Genomic DNA, 23,747 nt, shown 5'->3' on the forward strand with positions numbered 1-23,747 from the left:
GTCCGATCCAACTCGGGGAGAAGGAACGTCTCGCTGCCAGGAGTCCTACTTCACATTCACGCATTCATTCATTCATTCAATCGGATTTATTGAGCGCTTACTTTGTGCCGAGCACTGTACTAAGCGCTTGGAAAGTACAATTCGGCAACAGGGACAATCCCTACCCAACGGGCTCACGGTCTCGATGGACCTCAGAACACTGAAGCCCCAACACCACCATCGCTGACCACAGAACGATGTGTTCAGACCTTGACTAAGCCAGGGTTTAGGGCACCAGTGCCACCTGTAAGCTCACTGTGGGCAGGGAATGTGTCTGTTTATTGTTATAGTGGCCTCTCCCAAGCACGTAGTATGATGCTCTGTACGCAGTAAGTGCTCAATAACTACCACTGACTGACCTGATGCCATCTGACACCTGATACCTTCTCCCTCTTGGAAGGAACATAAACAGCAGTGGGGCTTCCTGACGATAGGTTAGGGGACATCATCCCGAATCTCCCACCCTCACCTCCAGGGGCTGGGACCCACTCTTCCCACAGCCACCTCCTCTCCCCGTTTCAGACCGGAGAGGAGCACAGAAGCCCAGGGTGTCCCTGGCCGGCGGAAATCCTTTCGGGCATCCCTCGAGGCCCTACCTGAAGACGATCGGGGGCTGGAAGAGAGACAGGAGGCTCGGGGGCTGGGTGCTCAGTGGGCTATATTGGTGACTGAGGTAGAATTGGCTGAGCAGGGCGTGGAACCAGGAAGCGGCCACCTTTTGGGGTCAGGAATGTGACTGAACCAGATAGTTGGAAGTCCAAGACTCTGAGGCCCACCTACACTGCTCCTCCTCTTCCTCCCACCCTCAATTCAGGCACCTGGGCTCTGGCCCCACGGTTTCGCAGCCCCCCCTCCCATCCCCCCACCAAATGCACACCTGTTTCCCCCTCCCCAGACAAACAGCCATGAATACATTAAAAAATATATTTATTGGGGGCAGATGAAGCGGGGGGCTGAAAGTAACTAAGGCAGGGGGTGTTGGGGGGGGAGGGGTCCCACGGATTTCGGGGGGATTTGAAACCCCATCTCCTTGAGGGGAGCCAGGAGCTGTCTCAGGGAGGGGGGAAGTGATTATCAAGATAACGACGCAGAACGGTGGGGTAGTCTGTCATGACCCCGCTGGCCCCAAGCCCAAAGGCCACCTCAAAATCCGCCTCCTCATTCAGACACCAGAAAATGACCTGGAAGAGAGGAAGAGGGTTTGGGAGGATGAGGCTGGATGGAGGAGGGGTACAGGTTACCGGGAGGGAGGTGGGTGGGAAAGAGCGAGCCGTGAGGAAGTGGAGGGGAGTTGGATGAACGACGGCCTCCCTCCTCAAATCCGACAATGACTCTCTCCCCGCTTCAAAGCCTTACTGAAGGCCCATCTCCTCCAAGAGGCCTTCCCAGATTAAACCTCACTTTTCCTCATCTCCCACTCCCATCTGTGTCATCCTGACTCGCTCCTTTTGCTCTTCCCCGCCCCCACCCCCAGCTCTTTGTATATATCTTTTTTTATTGATTTGTATTGATGTCTGTCTTCCCCCTCTAAACTTTGAGCTCGTTGTGGGCAGGGAATGCCACTGTTAATTGTTGTATTGCACTTTCCCAAGCGCTTAGTACAGTGCTCTGCACACAGTAAGCACTTAATAAATACGACAATGAATGAATGAATGAACAGTCAATTTCTCACCTGGACCCCACGGGCCTCCAGATGCCTTATCAGACTTTTTCTCATGATCAACCTGGGAGAGAGGGAATTTGCGGGGGTGAGGGAAGATTTAGGGTGAAGAGCCCATAGCCCCCGGGTTCTCATCTCCACCCTTTCGCCCTCTCACCTGCGCAGGAAGGCTGATGCGCACCAGTTGGCCATGCGAGAACAAAACGGGAAATACGTCCTGGTGAGAGAAAGAGACAGGGTCGGGGTTGCCCAGAGATGGAGAGGTGCCAAGGGACGGGAAGATGCCCCGGATCCTTCTCCCCCAACCAGAGCCACAGCACTGCCCCTCCCTGGGGCTTTACTCTCTAAGCGGTCCCCTGCCCCTAGACTTTCGACACCCTGGCTATCAGCGTTGGGGAAGTTATGGGCAGAAAGCAGGGTCCGGGGGCGGGGGGGACGAACGGCAGCTCTCCCCCCCGACCTCCTTCCCACCCCATCCCACAGCTAACTTTCCCCTTCTCCCCACTCTCCCAACTACCCTGCCCTCCTCTTACCTGTTGATTATAGAGGGCATGAAGCAGAGCAGGAATTGCTCAGGGATGGGGCAGAACGGCAGCAGTCCCACGTAGAAGAGAAACAGCAACCTCAGTCCTCGGCCCACAGTGAAGGAGATCGGCATTTCGGGGTTCTGGGGGAGAGGAAGACCGGAGGATCGTCTGGGGAAAACCAGCCCAGAATTGGCAGAGAGAGGAGAGCGTGGGTTCGCCCAGAGAAGGGCACTGCTCTGTAGGGGATGAGCTATTTAGACTGGGAACCCCTTGCGGGAAAGGGACTGCGTCTGACCCGATGGACTGGTATCTACCCCAGAACTTAGTGCTTGACACATTATACGTCTTTGGCAAATACCATAAATAACGATCCTGTTGGTGGACTGGGAGGTCCGAGCCTGTGGAGGCGGGAAGGAGCTGGGGGGAAAAAAGGGATGGAGCGGAGGTCCCGGGGCAGGGGAAAAGAATCTGGCAGGGAGACGTTCTCAGGGAGAGCCCAGAGGCTAAGGCGAGCCGACGATAAGAGACAGGCTACAGACTGGAGAGGCCGGAGAGAAGGACGAGGCGGGGGATAGTGGCTAGGGGCCAGAACCGTACAGCCTCCCGACACTTCTTCATGATGCAGCTCTTTTCGGCAGCCCAGACCGTGATGTGGCTGCGGCCGTACTGGCGAGTCAGGTCGGCCACCTGGCGGAAGACGGGGAGAGTGAAGGGTGGGGATCCCAAGTCAAGGGTGGGGTCCCCGGGCTTCCTGCCCACCAGGCCTCCCCAAACCTCAGCATCCTACCCCTCGCCCCCACCTTTTGGATGAGGTCGTCACTGTCCATCTTCACCTCCACGCTGACAGGCGTCCGGGGGAACCTCTGGAAAACCTCTTCCAGTCGTACCATCCGGCGATCCGTTCCCCGAGAAAACCGGCCTGCGGGGCAGCGGGACCGGGGTGAGGGAAGGGGGTCTTGCAGAAGTGGCCAAGCCTCCTAGGAAGTCGCTGCCTTCTCGGCCCTCACTCCCCTCTCGACTCCACTTCGAAAACACACACACACACTCTCTCTCACTCTCACGGGTAAAGCAGACAGATCCCTCCCTCCGCCACCCCCGACCCCCGGTCTCTCATGTGAAGGTTGATGGGAACCCAGTGAGGGTGGGGGATGAGGCAGGGTAGGGAGAGAAGCCTATTAGGGTTTCCTGTCCCCCAGTCCAGTCCCTCCAGCCCCTTCCTCCTCACCCGGAGAGAAGTACACTTCCAGCTCCTCCTTGTACAAGGGCAATTCCTGTTTTGGGGAGAAGGGGGGAAAGGGTCTCGAGGAGGAACTCTGGAGCTGGGGGCACCGGGACCTGGGGCCGGTGGGGGGTCCCGCATGGCCACACTCATCTCTTAATGAGCGTTTGGAGGGGGATTGGGGAAGCCACGAGGGACCTCTCGGGGGATCCCAGAGAGTCTGGAGGGACGGGCTCTGGGGAAGCCGGAGGGCGGGGAGGGGAAGCGACACCGAAGGGAAACCTTACGGCAGAGTTCAGGTTCCGGATATCCTCGTTAAGGCCTGACTGGCGCAGGAGGTTGGAGTCGTGGGAGACGATGACCACCCCATCTTTGCTCAGCTGACAGTCCAGCTCCAACAGGTCAGCTCGCTGGGCTTCCGCACTGAGGGGGACAGAGGGGTCACCAAGGAGGAAGGGGTGGACAACTAGCTGAGGGAGGGAAGGGCAAGAGACCGGAGATGAGCTAGGGGAGGGTGAAGGGCCGAGAGGTGACGCCAGCAGGGGAAGGTCACGGATGACTGGGGTGGGAAGAAGATGGGCAGACTCACTTTTCAAAGGCCTCCAGAGTATTTTCAATCCGTTCCCCGGAGCCTGCGGGAGAGGACGGATGGCTGTGGGTTCCTTCCCCGTGAGTAGGACCCCTCTTCCGGCTCTGGTCTCCTCCACCTCTGGTCTCCACCTCCACCAGGGTCCCCGCAGTCCCCACCTGCCCCAACTTACCTCCTCGGTGAGCAGCCAGGCGGCAGGAGAAGGCCGGGACCCGCGGGGAGTGGAGCAGCCGAGGTCGGCGCAAGAGGCAGAGGGAGAGCAGCGCGTAGCCGCCAAGGGCAGGGAGCGCGTAGTAGAACACGGAACTCATGGCCTTCTTCCTCCTTCCCTTCCCACCTCCTCCGGGGTCAGGGGGCGAGGGTCTCTGGCTCCCCGACTCTCTCCGGTCTGGCTCTCCCTCTCTACCGGCGACCGGCTGGCTCTGCCTCTTCGCCACGCCCCTGGGACCTGCCGAGCCTGCTGCTGGCGCGGAGCCCGACCGGCGGGGCAGAAGCAGGGGGTGGAGATGACCGGGGACCAAAGGGGACGGAGCGCCCGGGAGACCGCTCCCTTATCTACCGCAGATCTCCCCACATCAAGGAATGCCTGCTTTTCAACCGGAGGCCCCGACCCCTCTGCCGTGAGCAGCAGGGAGACCCTAGGGCCCTGTCGGGGCCCCTTCTCCATCACGTTCGGCTGGGGGGGGGTCCTCGCCGATCTCTTAGGGTGGCACGTGTCACCTGCTGGTCAGCTCCCACCCTTGACTTCACCATCAGGATCAGAGTTTGATGCTCCCTTAGAAGTTCTGGCCCTGCCGCCTTTCTGTTGCCCTTAGGGCAGAGTCACGGGGTGTGGGGGAGTGTGGGTCACCCCTCCCTCCCTGAGTCACCCCTCAAGCCAGTTGGACAGGAAGCGAGGGGGTAGAGAAGATGACGACTCCCCCTTTCTTCCTAGAGCCCGGGGGGTCCTGCACCCACCCGGCTCCCTGGCTTTCCTGACCCCATTTCTTAGCTTGGCACATAGCAAGCGCTTACAAATGCCACAATTATTATTATTAGCTAACTCCCCTACCTGCACCTGTGCCACCAGCTTAGACAGAGGGAGATGCAGAGGGGACACCCATTCCCCTGCCCAGAGTTGAGAAAGCAGTTGTCCCTGGATTGGGGTTTCTAAGACCCAAGAGCAGAGGCCAACTTCCCCCAAAGCCGTAGAGAGCCAAATTCGGGGGGTAGGGGAGGAGGGCTGAGGCTATTTCTGAGGAAAAACGCTAAGAACAAAAGACTAAAACCATAGATTAAGAAGTCAAGGAACCGGCACGGGTTGTTCTTCACTGAGATTTGTGCCCCGCAAACGTTATCCGATGCGGCGGGATCCCTCGCTCAGTCGTGGCGGTGGCCCGGAAGTGAGCTCACCCCTAGTGGGACACGGTCAAGAACACGAGAGAACACATTTCTCACTACCCCTCCTTTTTTTTTTTAAGGATCCACAGATGGCAAATTGACAAACTGGCCCCTGACCAAAGGTGCTGGGAGAGGTAGGGGAGGGGAAACACTGCAGCCAGTCCTTGAGAGGCTCACGAGGCCCAGGTCAAAGATCAGGCGAAGAAAGTTGGGTGGAAATGTTTACCGAGAACGGGGATCCCGGCGTGCACGATTAGCGCTGGGGACGGCCACGTTTCCACTAGCTAGAGACCGTCGGGGGCGGGGGGGTGGGTGGTCCAGAAGAGGGTACCCTCTTTTCTTCTCCATCCAGTCACCTTGTTTTTCCTCCCTCAAATCGGAGAGGTCCCCTCCCTTCCCCTCCCAGAAGAGCCATTGGGGTGGACCGGATTTCCTGGATGGAAATACTGGCGGGGACTCTCCTCTCCCCTCCCCTCCGCCCTCCCTGCGCATCTGGGGCTCCGGACCGGGTTGGGGGCAACGGCAGACAGACTGAGGCCGAGACGGGCGGGGCGGTATACACATCTATAGATTTATATATTAGATACAGGAGCAGGGAGACTCTAGTCCAGATCCCCTAACCGTGGGGAGAGCTGGCTGGTGGTCTCTCCCTTCCCCCCCACACACACACAGACCCACACACACAAGCAGCGGAGGCTCTCCCCCGGGCCGATGGGGTATTCGTGGCAGCCGTGGCAGGCACAGGAAGGTAAAGGGGGCCGGCGGGGAGCGCCCGGGCCAGGGGCCCGAGCCCCTCTCCTCAGAACCCCCCGTCCCCTCACCCACCCAAACCCCAAACTAGCCCTTGAGTCAGGAATGTTTCATGCTGGAAGGCAGACGCAAGGCAAGGGCCCAGGCCCTCCTCAACTGCCGGCTCACCACGCGCGAGGTGGATTTTCGGGGTTCGAGGCAGAGAGGCAGCATTAGCCCTTCAGAAAGGAGATGGTTATTCGAAGAGTGAGGGGGCGGCACCCTCTCCGGGTCCCTCCTAGGCCCCTCCCGGAAGCTCGGGCCCCGCCCCGGGGCAGGGGGGTCCCCAGGCTAGGAGGGGAGGGAGAAGCAGGGACGGTCACCCAAGAGAGATGGACATGGGGGCAAAACTTGCTAGGTCGGAGTGAGGTTTGGTCCAGGCTCCCCCTGATGGAGGAGGGGAGGGGGCGGGGCGGGGGGCTTCGGGCTTCCCTTGGAGGGAAGAGGGGAAGCGAGTCTGGCTCTGGGCAAAGCACATTACAAGTGGGGGAAACCAGGCCCCCCAGTTGCCCTTATGTCTGGGCTGGGAGGCCAGGGCGTGAGCGGCGTCCAGTTTTCAAACAGTCCAGCGGGGAGGGGGCAGGCAGGATAGAGACCCTGGAGGGGAGAGAGAAAGAGAGGCTGAGACGACACTCAAGGCAGACGCGAGCACCCGCAGAGGACTGAGGAGGTAAACTGGCCGGGGGCGGGAGTCATTCCGTTCCTTCAATTCTTACCGGGTCAGATTAAACTCCGCTCCGCAGAGAACTTTCGGGTGGTTTTTTGCGGTTTGTTTCTTACGGTACCTGTTAAGCGTTTACTATGTGCCCCGCACTGCGCTAAGCACCGGGGTAGATACGAGCTGATCAGGTTGGACACAATCCTCGGCCCCTACGGGGCTCAGGGTCTTCATCCCCGTTTTACAGTAGAGGTAACTGAGGCAGAGGGAAGCGAAGTGACTCGAAGTGATTCAAGGTCACACAGCAAACAAGTGGCACAGGGGGGATGAGAATCCAGGTCCTTCTGACTCCCAGGCCCGGGCTCTAGCCGCTAGGCCGGGCTGCTTCTCACGCCCTTAAGGACAGAAACGCTAAAGTTCGGGGCTGGAGGTGGTGAGTATAAAAGGAGTGAAAAGAGGGTTTGAACAAGCCAAGGAGGGAGGGACTCAAGGATGACTCACGGCCAGACATCTCAAGAGAGGAATCGAGGCAGTTTTAATTAACAGCTGCGGCCCCATAAACCCATTTTCGAGATTAACCTTGTGCCCAACTGAGTCCCCATCTGAGTGAGCCTAGGTTAACCTGGGGGTTCAGAGTAATAATAATTATGGTATTACTATGTGCAGAGCACTGTTCTAAGCGCTGGGGGGGATACAGGGTGATCAGATTGTCCCACGTGGGGCTCACATTTTTTAATCCCCATTTTTACAGATGAGGTAACTGAGGCCCAGAAAGGTTTATAATCCCAACTCTGAGAGAGAAAAGGGCCAGGGAGAGGAGAGGCTCTCTTCCCCCTAACTTTGGGAGTGAGTGGTGGGGTTTGGGGCCGAGGGCATTCCTCCAGGTTCCCTTGGCAGTATGGGGAACGCAAGAACGGGACGGGTCCACTCATGGTTTCCCCGCCCCATCCCCAGGGCAAAAGGTTTGGAACCCTGGAGTTCTCCCAGGTCCTGGGGGCTCCAGCTGGGCCTGCAGACCCGTGGTCTCACCTAGTCACCACCTAGTCGTCACATCTCCCAAGCCCAGGGGCTACAGCACGAGCCTGAGACTCAGAAGGACTGGGTTCTAATCCCAGCTCTGCCCCTTGTCTGTTGTGTGACCTCGGACAAGTCACTTTGCTTCTCTGGGCTTCAGTTAACTCCTCTGTAAAACGGGGACCGAGACCGTGTCCGACCTGATTTGCTTGTATCCACCCCAGCGTTTAGTACGGTGCCTGGCAAATTGTAAGCACTGAACAAATACAGCAGTTTATTGCAAATCCTTCTCAAGAAGGAAAGGTGCTGAAAGTTAGCCCAAGTCATACATGGAAAGGGGTGGGGAAAGAGAAAGAGAGAGAGGGAGGGAGTGTCTGCGTGTGTGTGTCTGCCCACCGGGCAGGGGACACTAACCAGGCCTCTGAGGGCAAGTCTCCGTCTCAGGGCGCTCCAGGGTGCCCAGGCTGGAAGCGTGCCGTCTCTTGGAATATGAGCTCCTTCAGCCGCTCCTTCGGCAGGTCGTCCAGCTCCATGTCAAAAGTGAAGGGCTCCTCCGCCACTGGCTGGGAGGAGGGCAGGGTCAGGGGCTACTCTCTCATCTTCCCCGAACCCTGGCTGCAGCCCTCCCCCTTCCCCTGGACCACATCCCGCTCGGGGGGGGGGATCGCCGCCTCCTCCCTCAGCGCCCAATTCCCCCGCCGCCGCCCACGGGCCCCACCTCGTCCGTCGGGTCGTAGTACTGCTCCAAGTAGGGGTGGGCCAGGGCCTCCTCCACTGTAATGCGCTTGTTGGGGTTAAAGGTCAACATCCGGTCCAGGAGGTCCAGAGCTAGCAGAAGCCAGAGAGGTTATCCACGGCGCCCGGGAGCCCTCCCCCTCGACTCCCATCGCGGGGCGTCGCCGGGCCCGGCCCCAGACACGTCTTCAGCATCCCCACCCCCGCCCCATACCGCAGTCCCCTTGGGGCTCGGTCTCCAGAGCTTCAGACCCCAGATCTTTTGAGGCGACCCCACCCCTCAACCTCATCCTCTTTCCTAATGCCTCTTCCTCTTTAGACTAAAGAAAGGTGAGAGCTGGCAGAGTCTAAGCTCTGTCAGTGGAGGCCACACTGCTTCTCCTTGCACTCCCCCCCCCCCGCCTCATCCCACAAACACACACACACACACACAGTCCCTTCTTTGCCCCGGACTCCCCACCTGGGGCTTTCCCATCCCCTCCACGGGCCTCTCCCGACCCTTCACCTTTGGGGTCGGCCTTAGGGAACAGCTTGGCCCACGGCACCTTGGGCTTGAGAGGTAAGGACTGCAGGTAGTTCCGCGCCTTCATGTTGATGATGCAGTTCAGGTCGTCCTGGGACGGGGAGCCCAAGATGCCTGGCGGGGGGAGGCGGAGAGGCATTTGAGGACAGAGGGGTGAGATGGGGTTCGGGAAGTCCGGGTTCAGCCCACCCGCCTCCCATAACCTCTCGGGGAAACGGCCCCACCGGGAACGGAGTCCGACTGCCGGACGGCCAGGGGGTCTCGGGGGCAGAGACGAGAACTCAGCCCCGCCTGTGCCCGTTTTAACCAGCTTCACAGCCCGCTCGAACACCCCCTCTCCCTCAAAAGCCTGCTCCTCCATTGGGCTTCCCAGGCCCCGAGCCCTCCTTTCTGGTGGTCAGCCCTCACTCACCCAGGATGTGGTTGAGTTGGTCCAGGTAGTGCTTCCCAGGGAAGATGGGGCGGTTGGAGAGCATCTCAGCTAGGATGCAACCCACAGACCAAATGTCGATGGATTTTGTGTAGCCCTGAGGGAGCGGGAGGGGCTCAGTACCGGGGAGTCGGCGCCTTCGGCGGGCCCCACTCTCCATGGCCGATATTTCCGGCCGGCTACACCCAAGCGAGGTCTCACGTCCGGGGACCCCCTCCCCGCCTCCCGGACTCTCTCTGCCCCTCCCCACCTCCGGGCCCCGGGGTGACGGCTTCCCTCCACCCTCATATCCAGATGGATCGTGACCGAGGGGCTTTTCCCCAGTCATCTCCCCCTCCCTCCCTCCCGTTTGCCCAGCTGCCTCCTCCTCTTAGGCATCGGTACAAACTCGAGCCCCGTTCTGGGCCGCGCCCTGCCCCTGCCGCCTCACGGTGGCTGGGTGGGGGCGGAGGGCGGTCCTCACCTTCGAGTTGAGCATGATCTCCGGTGCCCGGTACCAGCGGGTGGCCACGTACTCCGTCAGGAAGCCTGTGTGGTCGTGCTCAGGATCGGCGATCCGGGCCAGGCCGAAGTCACATATCTGGAAGGCACCGGCGGAGAAGGGGGTCAGGGCTTCCGGCCTCGGGGCTGCAGGAGGAGGGGATGAATCCCTCGCTCCCCTTCTAGACTGTCGGCTCGTCGCGGGCCCGGAACCTTTCTGTCGACTTTGTTATATTCTACTCTCCCAAGCGCTTAGTACAGTGCTCTGCTCTTGCTCCTTTAGACCGTAAGCTCGTTGTGGGCGGGGAATGTGTCCGTTTATTGCTCTAGACCGTACTCTCCCAAGCGCTTAGCACTGTGCTCTGCACACACCAAGCGCTCAATAAATACGACCAAGTGCTCAATAAATACCATTGACTGATTAATTGGGGGGGGGGGGGTTCGATTTAGGACACCGGAGTGTCCGGTTGATCCAAGGGCCGGAAAGAAGGGACTCCTTGAGTGGGAGGTCAAAGGTGGCGTAGAGGAATAGGGGGGAGAGGTGATGAGCTCTGCTCCCGACCTTGAGGTCGCAGGTGGTGTTGATGAGCAGGTTGGACGGCTTGAGGTCTCGGTGGAGCACATTGGCCGAGTGGATGTACTTGAGGCCCCGCAGGATCTGGTACAGGAAGTAGCAGACGTGGTCGTTGCTCAGCTGCTGGCTCTTGAGCAGCTTATACAAGTCTGTTTCCATCAGGTCCTGCACGATGTAGCTGGGGAGGGCAAGTGGGGAGGCCAGCAGGAGTCGGGGGTCAAGGAGAAGAAACAGGACGGAGCCGTGGCCGGGGGAGGCGGGGCCGGTGAAACGGGGCGTAGGAGGCCTGAACGTCGGCACACTGAGTCCTCCCTGGGCTGAAGAGAGCCCGCGGGTTCCACCGGGCCCCGGGCGCCTGGGACCGGGTCAGGTGGCGCCAAGTCGATCCAGCTGGGCCCGTGCCCGCCAGCCTCCGTGCCCATCTGTTTCGGGATGACGGCGGTTGAACACTCAGTGCTTGGCACAAGCCCGAAGTGGCCAGAAACTTGCCTCCCGGAGGCCCGCGCCCCCGGCCGTCCCTCACAGGTTTCTGAGACTGTGAGCCCTACGTGGGGACGAGGAGACGGGGAGATTCGTCCCATCTGCACATACTCTACCTACCCTAGTAATAATAATGTTGGTATTGGTTAAGCGCTTACTATGTGCAGAGCACTGTTCTAAGCGCTGTTCGAGATACGGCGTAACCGGGTTGTCCCACGTGAGGCTCATGCTCTTAATCCCCATTTTACAGATGAGGTAACTGAGGTACAGAGAAGCGAAGTGACTTGCCCACAGTCCCACAGCTGTCAAGTGGCAGAGCCGGGATTTGAACCCATGACCTCTGACTCCCAAGCCCGGGCTCTTGCCACTGAGCCACGCTGCTTCTCTTCGCTCAGTACCATGCTTGGCCCGTAGTAAGCGCTTAATAAATATCACAGTGACTATTATCATTATTATGGTTGTTTCCAGCCACCCCCGCTGCGGCTAGGACCCGTGCCGGTCGGGCTCAAGCAGGGCCCGGGCCTCCGATTCCCAGAACGTGTAAAGTTCCAGGACCCACCCCTCTCTGCTTGCCTCGGCAATCAAGATAGAGGAAGTGACCGGCCAAAGGCCCCGTCTCTAGACCCGTCTCCTCTCCTCTTCTAAAGGGGCTCTGAGACGGGCCGGGGGAGCATTTTCAGGAGGGTGGAAACTTGGCTCCTTGGGCAGAAGCCAATACAAATCTCAGCACTTGGGGGAAGGAGAAGATGTTGGTCAGAGCTGGGGGGCAGCTGAGAACAGGAAGAGACTTTTGTACCGTGGAGCCGGGGAAGGAAACGGGAGTCGAGGCTCATCCCGCTGGGCAGTAGCGAACTGTTATCTTTACTGTTATCGTTTTTATTATGATGCCCAATGTGACCTTTTTTCCCCTCCTTCCTTCCCCACCCCCTTTTCCGTGGGCACGTACGTGCCGGTCATAAATACTCGCTCATCTACCTACGGATCTACTTTTCCCCTTTCCTTCTCTCTGTAATTCTGTGCTCGCCTCTCCCGGTCGATCGGCAGCCGCTTGAGGGCAGGGACAGGGTCTACCAACTCTAATCTACTCCCCGGGGCGCTCAGTACAGTGCTCGGCACACCACAGTCACTCGATAGGTACCACGGACTGAATCACGCCTCCTCCCTCCCCCCTCCTCTAGACTGCAATCTCTTGAGGGCCAATCTCTGGACTCTTCCCCACGGTCACTAAACCGCTTCACACACTGCGCACACTGATGCATTAAATAAACGTTACTACTGATGTGACGCTTCCTTTCGAGCCCCGGGAGAGAAAACTGAGGGGAAGGCAGAAAGATGAGGAGGGATGGGAAAGGACTCTGGGACACTCTGCCCGAGTTGGGTGACCCTCTTCCCGTGGAGAAGAGTCACACGGGGATCCTTTTCGGTGGGATGCCCCCGCCCGCTCCCGGAAGTTAAAAAGGGGACGAGGAGAGAAGGATTTCCTTTCCTCCCGTCTGCGGGGCGGGAGGGACGGGGAAAGGAAGGGCAGAGTCGCTGACGGGAGGGGACAGGACGGGGACGGGCGAGAAGACGGCGTGACCTCGGGGAAGGGGAGGAAGACGGGGTTACGAGGGCTCCGGGGAAGGGAGACCCGCCCGCCCCCCAAGGGAGGGGGAGGTGGACAAGGAGGTTAAGGATACACATCCCGCATGGCCTCCAGGGCGGGAGCCCGCAGGATGTCGCGGATGCCAATGACATTCTCATGGCGGCAGCGCAGCAAGATCTGGATCTCTCGCAGCGTGCGCTGGCAGTAGGTCTGATGCTCAAAAGGGCTGATCTTCTTGATGGCTACCCGGGCCTTCCGCACATGGTCGTACGCCGAGCTGTGGGGACGGAGGGCGCGGAGAGGAGGTTCGAGGGAGGCGGGGAATTACGGAGCCGGCGGTCAGGGGACCGGGCGGAGAGCGGGCCAGGGTGGGGGTGGCGGGCGGCAACTGGCGGGGGGCTTGGAGTTCGACGGACCGGGGAGGGGAGGCGGGGCTGAGCCCAGTCGGGGGGCCCGGGGAGGTCTGGGCCTGCCGGTAAACACCACCGGCTCCTTCCTGCTGCCTGGGGCCGGGCCGGGGGGCTGCAAAGTGGGACCTCAAAGTGAGAGCCTGGGAGGGATGAAGGGATGGACGGGATGGAGGGGTGGAGGGAGGGATGGTTGGAGGGATGGAGAGAGGGGTGGATGGAGGGATGGAGAGAGGGGTGGATGGAGGGACGGAGAGAGGGGTGGATGGAGCGATGGAGAGTGGGGTGGATGGAGGGATGGATGGAGAAGTGGAGGGAGGGGTGGAGGGAGGGGTGGAGGGAGGGATGGACGGAGGGATGGACGGAGGGATGGACGGAGGGATGGACGGAGGAGGGGAGGGAGGGAGGGAGGGACGGAGAGATGGAGGGAGGGATGGACGGAGAGATGGAGGGAGGGAGGGATGGATGGACGGTAGGGGTGGACGGAGGAATGGACGGAGGGGTGGAGAGAGGGATGAAGGGAGGGATGGACGGAAGGGTGGAGAGAGGGGTGGAGAGCGGGTTGGGCGGAGAGGCGGGCGGAGGGAGGGCCGGGCCGATAGGGCCCGCGGCAGCCCCGCCGGGCTCCGTTACACCGTCCGTCATCGGGGCCCGGGCCGAGCTCAGCCAAGCCGGGCCGAGGGGCCCGCGCAAAACGGGGCGCCGGGAGGGGCTCCGGGGAGGGCTTGGGGCCAACCGGTCGGGGCCCACAGGCGCCGGGAGACTAACGGAAAAGGTGGGGAGAGGCGAGCATCCCGAGGGAAAGGAAGGGGAGGAAAAGGGTCGGTCCGTCCGTCCCGGGCCGAGTGTTATTGTTGGGGTGGGGGGGGGGGTGCCGGGGGTGGGGCTCCGCGCCGGGGCCGAAGGAGAAGCGGCAGCCCGGAAGGACCAGCCCCATCCTGGCCACCATCTCCATCTCCTCCCCTCTTCCCCGGGCAGGAGCGGCGGCGGGGGCGGCGGCGGGGGCGGCCGGTCCTGTCCCGTCCCCCCCCTCGTCCCGTCCGCCCGGGCGTACCTGACCATGCCGTAGGCGCCCTCCCCGATGTACTGCAGCTCGGTGTAGCGCGGCCCCACGTCGAACGGCTGCCCCTTGACGGTCTCCACCTTGCCCGGGACCCCCGGGCCGGGCCCGTCGGCTCCGGCCGCCTCCCCGGCCCCGCCCCCGCCCCCCTCGGCCGCTCCCGCTCCCGGCCCCGCCGCCGCCGCCGCCGCCATCTCCGCTCCCCTCCCTCCCTCCCTCCCTCCCCCCGGGACGCGCCCCCGCCTACGTCATCACGCACGGGACGCCGCCCGCCCCCCCCCACCGCCTCGCACCGCCCTCCACGACCCCGCCCGGCGCGCATGCGCGCCCCCTCGCCTCAGCGGCCTCCTCCGCCCCACTGACAATTTTTCGATAGTATTTAATAATAATGATAATAATGTTGGTATTTGTTAAGCGCTTCCTATGTGCCGAGCACTGTTCTAAGCGCTGGGGGAGAGACGGGGGAATCAGGTGGTCCCACGGGAGGCTCCCAGTCTTCATCCCCATTTGACAGATGAGGGAACTGAGGCCCGGAGAAGTGAAGGGACTTGCCCACAGTCACACAGCGGACAAGGGGCAGAGCCGGGAGTCGAACTCATGACCTCTGACTGCTATTTATTGAGCGCTTACTCTGTGCCGAGCGCTGGACTAAGCGCTTGGAATGAACAAGTCGGCACCAGATGGAGACGGTCCCTGCCGTTTGACGGGCGCGCCGTCCGATCGGATTAAATAAATAAATGGTGGCATTTGTGAAGCGCTGACTACGTGCAGAACACTGTTCTGAGCGCTGGGGGAGACGAGGTGATCAGGTGGTCCCCCGGGAGGCTCCCAGGCTTCATCCCCATTTGACAGATGAGGTCACTGAGGCCCGGCGAAGGGAAGGGACTTGGCCACAGTCACCCGGCTGGCAAGTGGTGGAGCGGGGATTCGAACCCATGACCTCTGACTCCCAAGCCCACGCTCTTTCCACTGGGCCTCGCTGCTTCTCCTCTAATAACGTGTTGGTGATAATAAGCATGGTGGTATTCGTCAAGCGCTTACTAGGTGCGGAGCGCTGGGGGAGAGGTTGTCCCACGTGAGGCTCCCAGTCCTCGGTGGAAAGAGCCCGGGCTTCGGAGCCAGAGGTCATGGGTTCGAATCCCAGCGCTGCCACTTGTCAGCTGGGTGACTGTGGGCGAGTCACTTCACTTCTCTGGGCCTCAGTGACCTCATCTGGAAAATGGGGATGAAGACTGTGAGCCCCACGTGGGACAACCTGATTCCCCTGTGTCCACCCTAACGCTTAGAACGGTGCTCGGCACATAGTAAGCGCTTAACGAATACCGACGTTACTTTTACCGATGAGGGAACCGAGGCCCAGAGAAGCGAAGGGACTCGCCCACGGTCACGCAGCTGACAAGGGGCGAGTCGGGATACTAGTGTTGGTATTTGTTAAGCGCTTCCTCTGTGCGGAGCACTGTTCTAAGCGCTGGGGGAGATACAGGGTCAGCAGGTGGTCCCTCGTGAGGCTCCTATTTCTTCGTCGCCCACCTGCTCCCTCCCCTTTAGCTAAGCCCCCTCTCCCTCTGTTCCTTCCCCTCAGCCCCGTGCTCATTTGTATCTATTATTTATTCCCATATTTATTTTGTGAATGAGGTGTCCATCCTCTTCATTCCATTTATCGTGATGATGTTCTCTCGTTTCTGTCCATCTGTCTCCCCGGATTAGATGGTGAGCCCCTCATTGGGCAGGGATGGTCTCTCTCTGTTGCCTAATGGTCCATTCCAAGCGCTTAGTACAGTGCTCTGCACGTAGTAAGCGCTTAACAAATGCCATCATTATTATTATTATTACCCCGATGAGACTGTGAGCCCATCACTGGGCAGGGATGATCTTTATCCATTGCCCAGTGGTCCATTCCAAGCACTTAGTCCGGTGCTCTGCACATAGTAAGCGCTCAATAAATACTCCTGAATGAAGGAATAGACCGGACTGGACTCAGTGCCGGCGTAGGTGCAAGACGATCAGGCGGCACATAGCCCCCCCCCCCACCCCCCAATCTTAATCCCCCTTCTACCCCTGACAAGTCCCAGAGAAGTGACTTGTCCGAGGTCAAACAGCAGGCAGGCGGGGGAGCTGGGACTAGAACCCAGGTCTTCCCCCTCCCAGGCCTGTGCTCTATCTCCTAGGCCATATTCATTCATTCAAGAGTATTTCTTGAGCGCTTACTAGGCACAGAGCACTGGACTAAGCATTTGGAATTGACAGTTCAGCAACAGAGACCATCCCCTGCCCAACGATGGGCTCACGGTCTAATTGGGGGAGACAGATGGCAGAGCAAAACAGAATGAAACAAAAACAAGACAAGACATCTGGCCTAGAACCCCCTCCACCTTCAGAGCAGACAGACAATCCCTCTCCCCCTTGCCCCGTACAAAGCCTTAGTGAAAGCACATCTCCTCCACGAGGCCTTCCCTGATTAAGCCCTCCTTTCATCTCCTTCTACATCACCATCGCCCTTGGAGGCCACGTCTCTCCTCCGGCCGGGCTCACGCCGGGGACCGTTTCCCACGTTCCGTGACGCTGTCCCTCCCCCGTCTGCCCCCTTCGTACCGTCCGGTGGTGTTTAGTAATAATAATAATATTGATGGTATTTGTTAAGCGCTTACGGTGTGCCAAGCACTCTTCCGAGCGCTGGGGTTGATACGAGGTCATCAGCTTGTCCCATGTGGGGCTCACAGTCTTAATCCTCATTTTTCAGGTGAGGGAACTGAGGCCCCGAGAAGTGAAGCGACTCGCTCAAATTCACACAGCTGACAGGTGGCGGAGCCGGGATTAGAACCCATGACCTCCGGCTCCCCAGCCCGGGCTCTTTCCACTAAGCCACGCTGCTTTACCCCCAAGGGAGTCTTCCTCTGGGAAGGGGGGTGACACAGCTATCGGACCCCCGGCCTCGTTCCTTGCCAGCCAGTCTTCCCCAACTCGCCCTCCCTTGTCCGAGGGAGGTCTGTCCAAATGCGAATGGCCCCTCCACCCCGTCCTCCAGGCTCTTCGCCCCCAGCTGCGGTGCCCGCCTGAACATCAATCCAGGACCGGAGAGCACTGTCGATGAGGCTCCGTGGGGCGGGGTGGCCAATGAAGCCCTCACCCCCCGCCTCCACCACCAAAACCGAGACCTGGCGGGACTCGAGCCAGAGTCAGACACCCGCCAAGATCTCGATCCCGCTCCCCTGCAGCCAGTTCCGACCCTGGCGGGAGAAGAATGCCGGGCGTTGTGGTGGTAAGAAACGTTCTGATAGCACGTGGCACCCCTGAAGCACCACCTTACGGAGCAGAATTAGCGGCGGGCACGTCCATCCGATTCCGGTTGGGAGCCGAAACGGCCAGACCCTCACCATCTAGAGACTAGGCAGAGAGTTGGTGCTAACGCATCGGGAGTTTCTAGCCAAACGACTATCTGAGGAGGACAGAGTCGATCAGACAGAGAGGGGACTTCAAGTAGGAGTCACAGAGGGAGAAGAGCCCTGGTTCAGAAGAGGCCCCGAGGGTTGAAATTTCTGTGCAAAACCTCTTCTAGGATGTCAGTCAATCAGTAGTACTGATTGAGTGCTTACTGGGTGCAAAGCGCTGTAGTAAGTGCTTGGGAGAGTACAATACAGTAGTGTTGGTAGATACATTCCCTGCCCACCAGGAGCTTACTGTCTAGATAATAATAATAATGTCGGTATTTGTTAAGCGCTTACTATGTGCAGAGCACTGTTCTAAGCGCTGGGGTAGATACAGGGTAATCAGTTTGTCCCACATGAGGCTCACAGTCTTCATCCCCATCTTACAGATGAGGGAAGTGAGGCCCAGAGAAGTGAAGTGACTTGCCCACGGTCACACGGCTGGCAGAGCCGGGATTCGAACGCATGACCTCCAATTCCCAAGCCTTCGCCCTTTCCACTGAGCCACGGTGCTTCTCTAGAGAGGGAGCCAGACGTTAAAATCAATTATGGACTGGTCTGTAAGTGCCGAGGGGCTGAGGGTGGAATAAATATCCAGTGCTTAAAGGGTAATAATAGTGATAGAATTTGTTAAGTGCTTACTACGTGCCAGGCTCTGGACTAAGCGCTGGGGTGGATACAAGCAAATTGAGTTGGGGGCAGCCCCTGTCCCATGTGGGCCTCCCAGTCTCATCCCCCGTTTTACAGATGAGGTAACTGAGGCAGAGAGGAAGTGAAGTGACTTGCCCAGGGTCACAGAGCAGATAAGTGGCGGAGCCGGGATTAGAACCCATGACCCTCTGAATCCCCGGGTCCGGGCTGCCTCCTCTGAGCCAGCTATCCCCCTGCCACTGTGGACCTGGAGATTGGTAGGGTACTAAAATTGGATGGCATCTTTTCGGTGCCAATTTAAGTAGTTGTGTCTCGCACTGTTTTCTAAAGGCACGGCAGACTGGGAACCTGCAGACCGGGGTGGGCAGAAGATGCCTACAGCCTCTAGTCGTAGGTGGAATCAGTCAGGCTGCTGGTGAGTATCGCGGGTAGGAGGAAAGCCACAGATTCAGCTAGAATAACGAGAGTAAGGAAAGAGTGGTAGAGAAATAAATGAATGAATAAGACTACGTTCGACATACGCAACGGCGGCTAAGGAAGACCACGTGGACATAAGTGTTAAAGAAGATGACGTGCCTTTGGGTGGGAGGATTCAATCAATAAATTACATTTATTGGGCACTTACTAGGTGCAGAATACTGTACTAGGTGCTTGGGTGAGTACACTATAAAAGAGTTGGTAAACGTGTGACCCGTCCAGATTGAGAATTCATTTAGGGAATGCTTCCGTGCCAGGAGGTAGAGGAGGTGTCGGGGCGGGGGAAGACGATTTTGAAAGCGGGGAGGGTTGTGATCTGGTGGATTTCGTGTGATACAATTGATTGATTGATTGGATTTTTTTTTAACGGCATTTGTAAAGCGCTGACTATGTGCCAGGCACTGTTCTAAGCCCTGGGGTTGATTCAGAGTTACCAGGTTGGACACAGTCCGTGTCTCACATAGGGCTCACGGTCTTAATCCCCATTTTACAGTCGGGGTAACTGAGGTGACAGAGAAGTGAAGTGACTTCCCCAAGGTCACGCAGCAGTCACGTGGCAGAACGCGGGTCCTTCTGACTCCCCGGACGGTGCTCTAGGCCCCGCTGGCTGCTTCTCTAGTTGCAGGCGGGGATGCCGAAGAGGCGAGAGCAAAGCACAGTGGTAAGAGGAGCTCTGGAGGAGTGGGTGGGGAGGGCGGACCTGGCTGATGCTAATTTGGAGGAGGAGGCCGGGGGTCTCTGTGGGGGGAGGGGATGCTTTTGCTGGAAAGGAGTGGTGAGGAGAGAAGCCAGGATGGGACGCGGTGGTCAGAGAGTGGTAATTCAGAGTTGGTGAGTTTAGAGATGGGCCCAAAGCCTAGTGATGATGAGATCAAGCACGCGCCCAAGTTAGTGAGTGGGTGAGATCCTTGGCAACTTAAACTGAACCTGGCCCAAACTAAAGACTCATCTTTCTTCCTCAGCTCTCCCGTCCTCCTAACTTTCCCATCACTGTTTCCCCCATCACCTTTCTCCCCGACCCGCAAGCTCACGCTCGCCTCGGTTTACCACAACCCGGGAGTGGTCCTGTACCTCGGACATCTTACCCTCACTCACCTGGCTCATTTAGTGGGTCTCTGAGTTCCGCTGGTTCCTCTCTATCCTATTTGACCCTTACAAACAAAGACAAGAGCAGATTTCTCCAAAGCAAACCTCTTAATTGTCTCTTGCTCTCAATTCCCCTGCCTCTGACCAGATCTTGGATTAACCGTAGTTGCACTGAGGCAACTGCTCCGAATCCCCATATCCAGGTGGCCTAATGCAAAGAGCAAAGGATGGGAAGTCGGGAGAAACAACCCTGCCCCTTGCCTGCCGCGACCTTGAGCGAGTCAGCCTCTGGGGGCCTCAGTTCCTCCATCTGTAAAATGGGGAATCTGTTATACCGATCTCTTCTAGATTTCCTGTCCCTCGGTTTCCTCCACTGCAAGATAGAGATTGAATATCTGTTCTCCTTCCTCCACAGACGGTGAACCTCATGTGGGACGTGAACTGTGTCCGACCTGATCAACGTGTATCTGCCCCAGCGCTTAGAACAGTGCTCGACGCACGGTGAGTGCTTAACCAATACCGTTATCGTCGTTATTAGCACGGTGAGTTCCAGGAGGGACGGGGATGGTGTTCGATCTGATCATCTCGTGTCTACCCTAGCATCTGGCGTAATGCTTTGGACATAGTAAGTACATTATAAATACTAACCGATAATAATAATAATCCCCTGACAGCCCCCCTCCAAAGTCCTTACTAAAAATCACACCTCCTCCAAGAGGCCTTCCCTGACAAGGCCTTCATTTCTCCTATCCGTCCTCCCTTCCATGTGGCCTGTGTCCTTGGAACCGAACCACCCCCAGCCCCACAGCACCAAGATATATATATATATAGATATATAGATAGATAACTATCTATATATAGATATCTCCAATTCCCTTATCAGTAATTTATTTTGACATCTGTCTCCCCCTCTGGACTGTGAGCTACCTGGAGGCCGGGGATGCGTCTGGCGACTCTACTGTCTTGTTCTCTTCCAAGTGCCTAGAACAGTGCTCAGCGCAGAGTAAACGCTCACGAAATGCCACTGATTGAGTGATCGATTGATCTTTAGGGGGCCCGGGGCTCCCGGGAACCGGTGAGGGCTATTATGTTGGCTGCACTGGATTCTATGACTCATGGAAATTCCTTTGTCCTAAGTGGCTCCGAGCCACGGAGCTACTCAGAGTCAAGTATTAGAATGACAAGGCAGAAGGAAAGAAACTTTTGTTCTTAAATCCTCTCCGTCCTCCCCCGCCCCAACCACTTTCTCTAGAAATCCTCTCTGGGTCTTCCTGGTTAGAATCTGAGAGCCGGCTCAGCCCTCAGGGGCCCCCCAAAGCCCCCCAAAACCCTTGCTTCAGGACTGCCGGCCCTCGGTCTCACCCTGCTTCTGCTGAGTTCCCTTATCTGGAACTCCCTCCCCACTCAGCTCTCTGCTAAATCACATCGTGCCCCTCCTTCAGAGCCATTTCAAAAGCCATCTTGTCCAGGGCCATTGCCCTACCTGGGCGAGCCACCATCCTCCTCCTCAGCTCCTACTTGGATTTGTCAACGAAATATTTATTCGCTTGATTGATTTAATTCTCTGATCTACCCCGCTCGCACTTCTGTATTTTGCCACCTCGTGCCTATTGTCTGCTTCCTAATAATCGTGGTCTTTGATCGTCATAAGAATAACAGTATCTGTTAAGAACTTACCGTCTGCCAAGCACTTAGTGGATAGAGCAGGGGCCTACAAGTCAGAAGCCTGTGGGTTCTAATCCCGGCTTTGCCATTTGTGTGCTGTGTGAGCTTGGGCAAGTCGCTTCACTTCTCTGGGCCTCAGTTACCTCAGCTGTAAAATGTGAAGCCCCACGTGGGACAGGGATCGTGTTCATTCATTCATTCATTCAATAGTATTTATTGAGCGCTTACTATGTGCAGAGCACTGTACTAAGCGCTTGGGATGAACAAGTCGGCAACAGATAGAGACGGTCCCTGCCGTTTGACGGGCTTACGGTCTAATAGGGGGAGACGGGCAGACGAGAACGATGGCAATAAATAGAGTCGAGGGGAAGAACATCTCGTAAAAACGATGGCAACTAAATAGAATCGAGGCGATGTACAATTCATTAACAAAATAAATAGGGTAATGGAAATATCGTGTCCGACCTGATCAGCTCGTATCCACCCCGGTGCTTAATTCAGTGCCTGGCACGGAGTAAGCGCGTAACGAATGCCACAGTTATTATTTCCAGATAGTCAGATCACCCCCAGTCCCTGTCCTACAGGAAACTCACGGTCTTATTAGGAGGGAGAACAGAAGAACAGGTACAAGAATCCCCTTTTTACAGTTGAGGAAATCGAGGCACAGAGAAGTAAAGTGACTTGCTCAAGGTCACACAGCTGGCAAGTGGGGGAACAGGCATCAGAACCCGGGACCTCTGACTCTCAGGCCTTTTTCCACTAGGCTACAGCTGCCTTCTCCATTGTAATGCCAGTTTCCCCAGGGCAGAAGTCTCACCTTTTATTTCTATTGTATGTTCTCCAACAGCCTAGTGTAGAGCAATACGCACAGTAGTCTCAAGACGGTGAGCCGATTGTCTCTATTTGTTGCTGAATTGTACTTTCCAAGCGCTTAGTACAGTGCTCTGCACACAGTAAGCGTTCAGTAAATACGATTGAATGAAATGCTGAGAAGCAGCATGGCCTAGTGGAAAGAGCGTGGGCCTGGGAGTCAGAGGACCTGGTTTGTAATCCCAGTTCCTCCACCTGTCTGCTGTATGACCTTGGGCAAGTCATTTAACTTCTCTTTGTTTCTCCTTTACCTCAGGAACCCAGTCCAACCGGATTATATTCTTTCTATCCCAGCACTTAGTGCAGCTGCTGGCATATAGTAAGCGCTTAAAAGTGATACTGCTCTTTCTCATCCTCTCTGCCGCCCTGTGTCTCTTGGGATCTGGCTCTATTTGGGTTGGTTTCTCTCTGGTCCAGCCTCTCTGACTCTGGAGCCTACGCTCTGCGTTATCTCCTGGAAGCCCTCCCCAACTTTGCCCTAAACTCAAAATAATAATGTTGGTATTTGTTAAGCGCTTACTATGTGCAGAGCACTGTTCTAAGCGCTGGGGGAGATACAGGGTCATCAGGTTGTCCCACATGAGTCTCACAGTTAATCCCCATTTTACAGATGGGGGAACTGAGGCACAGAGAAGTGAAGTGACTTGCCCACAGTAATAATGTTAATAATGTTGGTATTTGTTAAGCGCTTACTATGTGCAGAGCACTGTTCTAAGCACTGGGGGAGATACAGGGTCATCAGGTCGTCCCACGTGAGGCTCACAGTTAATCCCCATTTTACAGATGAGGTAACTGAGGCACAGAGAAGTTAAGTGACTTGCCCACAGTCACACAGCTGACAGGTGGCAGAGCCGGGAGTCGAACCCATGACCTCTGACTCCGAAGCCCGGGCTCTTTCCACTGAGCCACGCTGCTTCACACAGCTGACAAGTGGCAGAGCCGGGATTTGAACCCATGACCCCTGACTCCAAAGCCCGGGCTCTTTCCACTGAGCCACGCTGCTTCTCAAGAGAAAGCTCCCCCTGACAGGAACCATTCTTAGCGATCCGTCAGTCAATCAGTTTGTATTTATAGAGTGCTCGCCTTGTGCAGAGCACTGTGCTCAGTGCTTGGGAGAGCACGACAGAACAGAGTTGGCAGACATGTTCCCTGCACACAAGGAGTTTACAGTCCAGAGGGGGAGAAGAAATCAGTTACCTTTGAAATTGTCCCATCTATTACACTTCATTCACGATTAAAATCCCCATTACGGGCCTGGGTCCTCATCTTGGGTCTGCCACTTGCCAGGGGTGTGATCTTGGGCAGGTCATTTAACTTCTCTCTGCCTCAGTTTCATTATCTGTAAAATGGGGATTAAATACTTGTTCTCCCTCCTGCTTGGAGGATCCCATGTGGGACAGGGATTGTGTCTGACCTGATTATCT

General features: G+C 57.5%; 2 protein-coding genes across 3 annotated transcripts; both read right to left on the reverse strand.

Annotated features, from left to right (window-relative positions):
- Positions 1 to 979: 979 nt before the first annotated feature.
- GDPD3 (glycerophosphodiester phosphodiesterase domain containing 3) lies at positions 980 to 5,690 on the reverse strand. 2 transcript variants are annotated; one of them, XM_029051016.1, is made up of 10 exons: positions 4,207 to 5,690; positions 4,035 to 4,077; positions 3,733 to 3,868; positions 3,452 to 3,497; positions 3,027 to 3,145; positions 2,824 to 2,913; positions 2,233 to 2,366; positions 1,857 to 1,916; positions 1,712 to 1,763; positions 980 to 1,220 (listed from the first exon to the last, which is right to left on the reverse strand). In XM_029051016.1, exons 1-10 carry the CDS (start codon positions 4,343 to 4,345, stop codon positions 1,092 to 1,094), a joined length of 948 nt encoding a protein of 315 aa, XP_028906849.1. In that variant the 5' UTR covers positions 4,346 to 5,690; the 3' UTR covers positions 980 to 1,091. The 2 variants fall into 2 exon arrangements, with proteins under 2 accessions (XP_028906849.1, XP_028906841.1); XM_029051008.1 differs by having other exon boundaries at positions 4,035 to 5,690.
- Positions 5,691 to 5,964: 274 nt separating this feature from the next.
- MAPK3 (mitogen-activated protein kinase 3) lies at positions 5,965 to 21,263 on the reverse strand. Its single transcript, XM_029058128.1, has 10 exons — positions 21,213 to 21,263; positions 14,144 to 14,301; positions 12,777 to 12,959; positions 10,606 to 10,795; positions 10,027 to 10,143; positions 9,546 to 9,660; positions 9,116 to 9,247; positions 8,594 to 8,703; positions 8,290 to 8,438; positions 5,965 to 6,800 (listed from the first exon to the last, which is right to left on the reverse strand). The coding sequence occupies exons 1-9, from the start codon at positions 21,261 to 21,263 to the stop codon at positions 8,316 to 8,318; spliced, it is 1,179 nt and encodes a 392-aa protein (XP_028913961.1). The 3' UTR covers positions 5,965 to 6,800; positions 8,290 to 8,315.
- Between the last annotated feature and the right edge of the window lie 2,484 nt (positions 21,264 to 23,747).

Source organism: Ornithorhynchus anatinus, chromosome 2 (genome assembly GCF_004115215.2).
Source record: "Ornithorhynchus anatinus isolate Pmale09 chromosome 2, mOrnAna1.pri.v4, whole genome shotgun sequence".
Classification (NCBI taxonomy): domain Eukaryota; kingdom Metazoa; phylum Chordata; class Mammalia; order Monotremata; family Ornithorhynchidae; genus Ornithorhynchus; species Ornithorhynchus anatinus.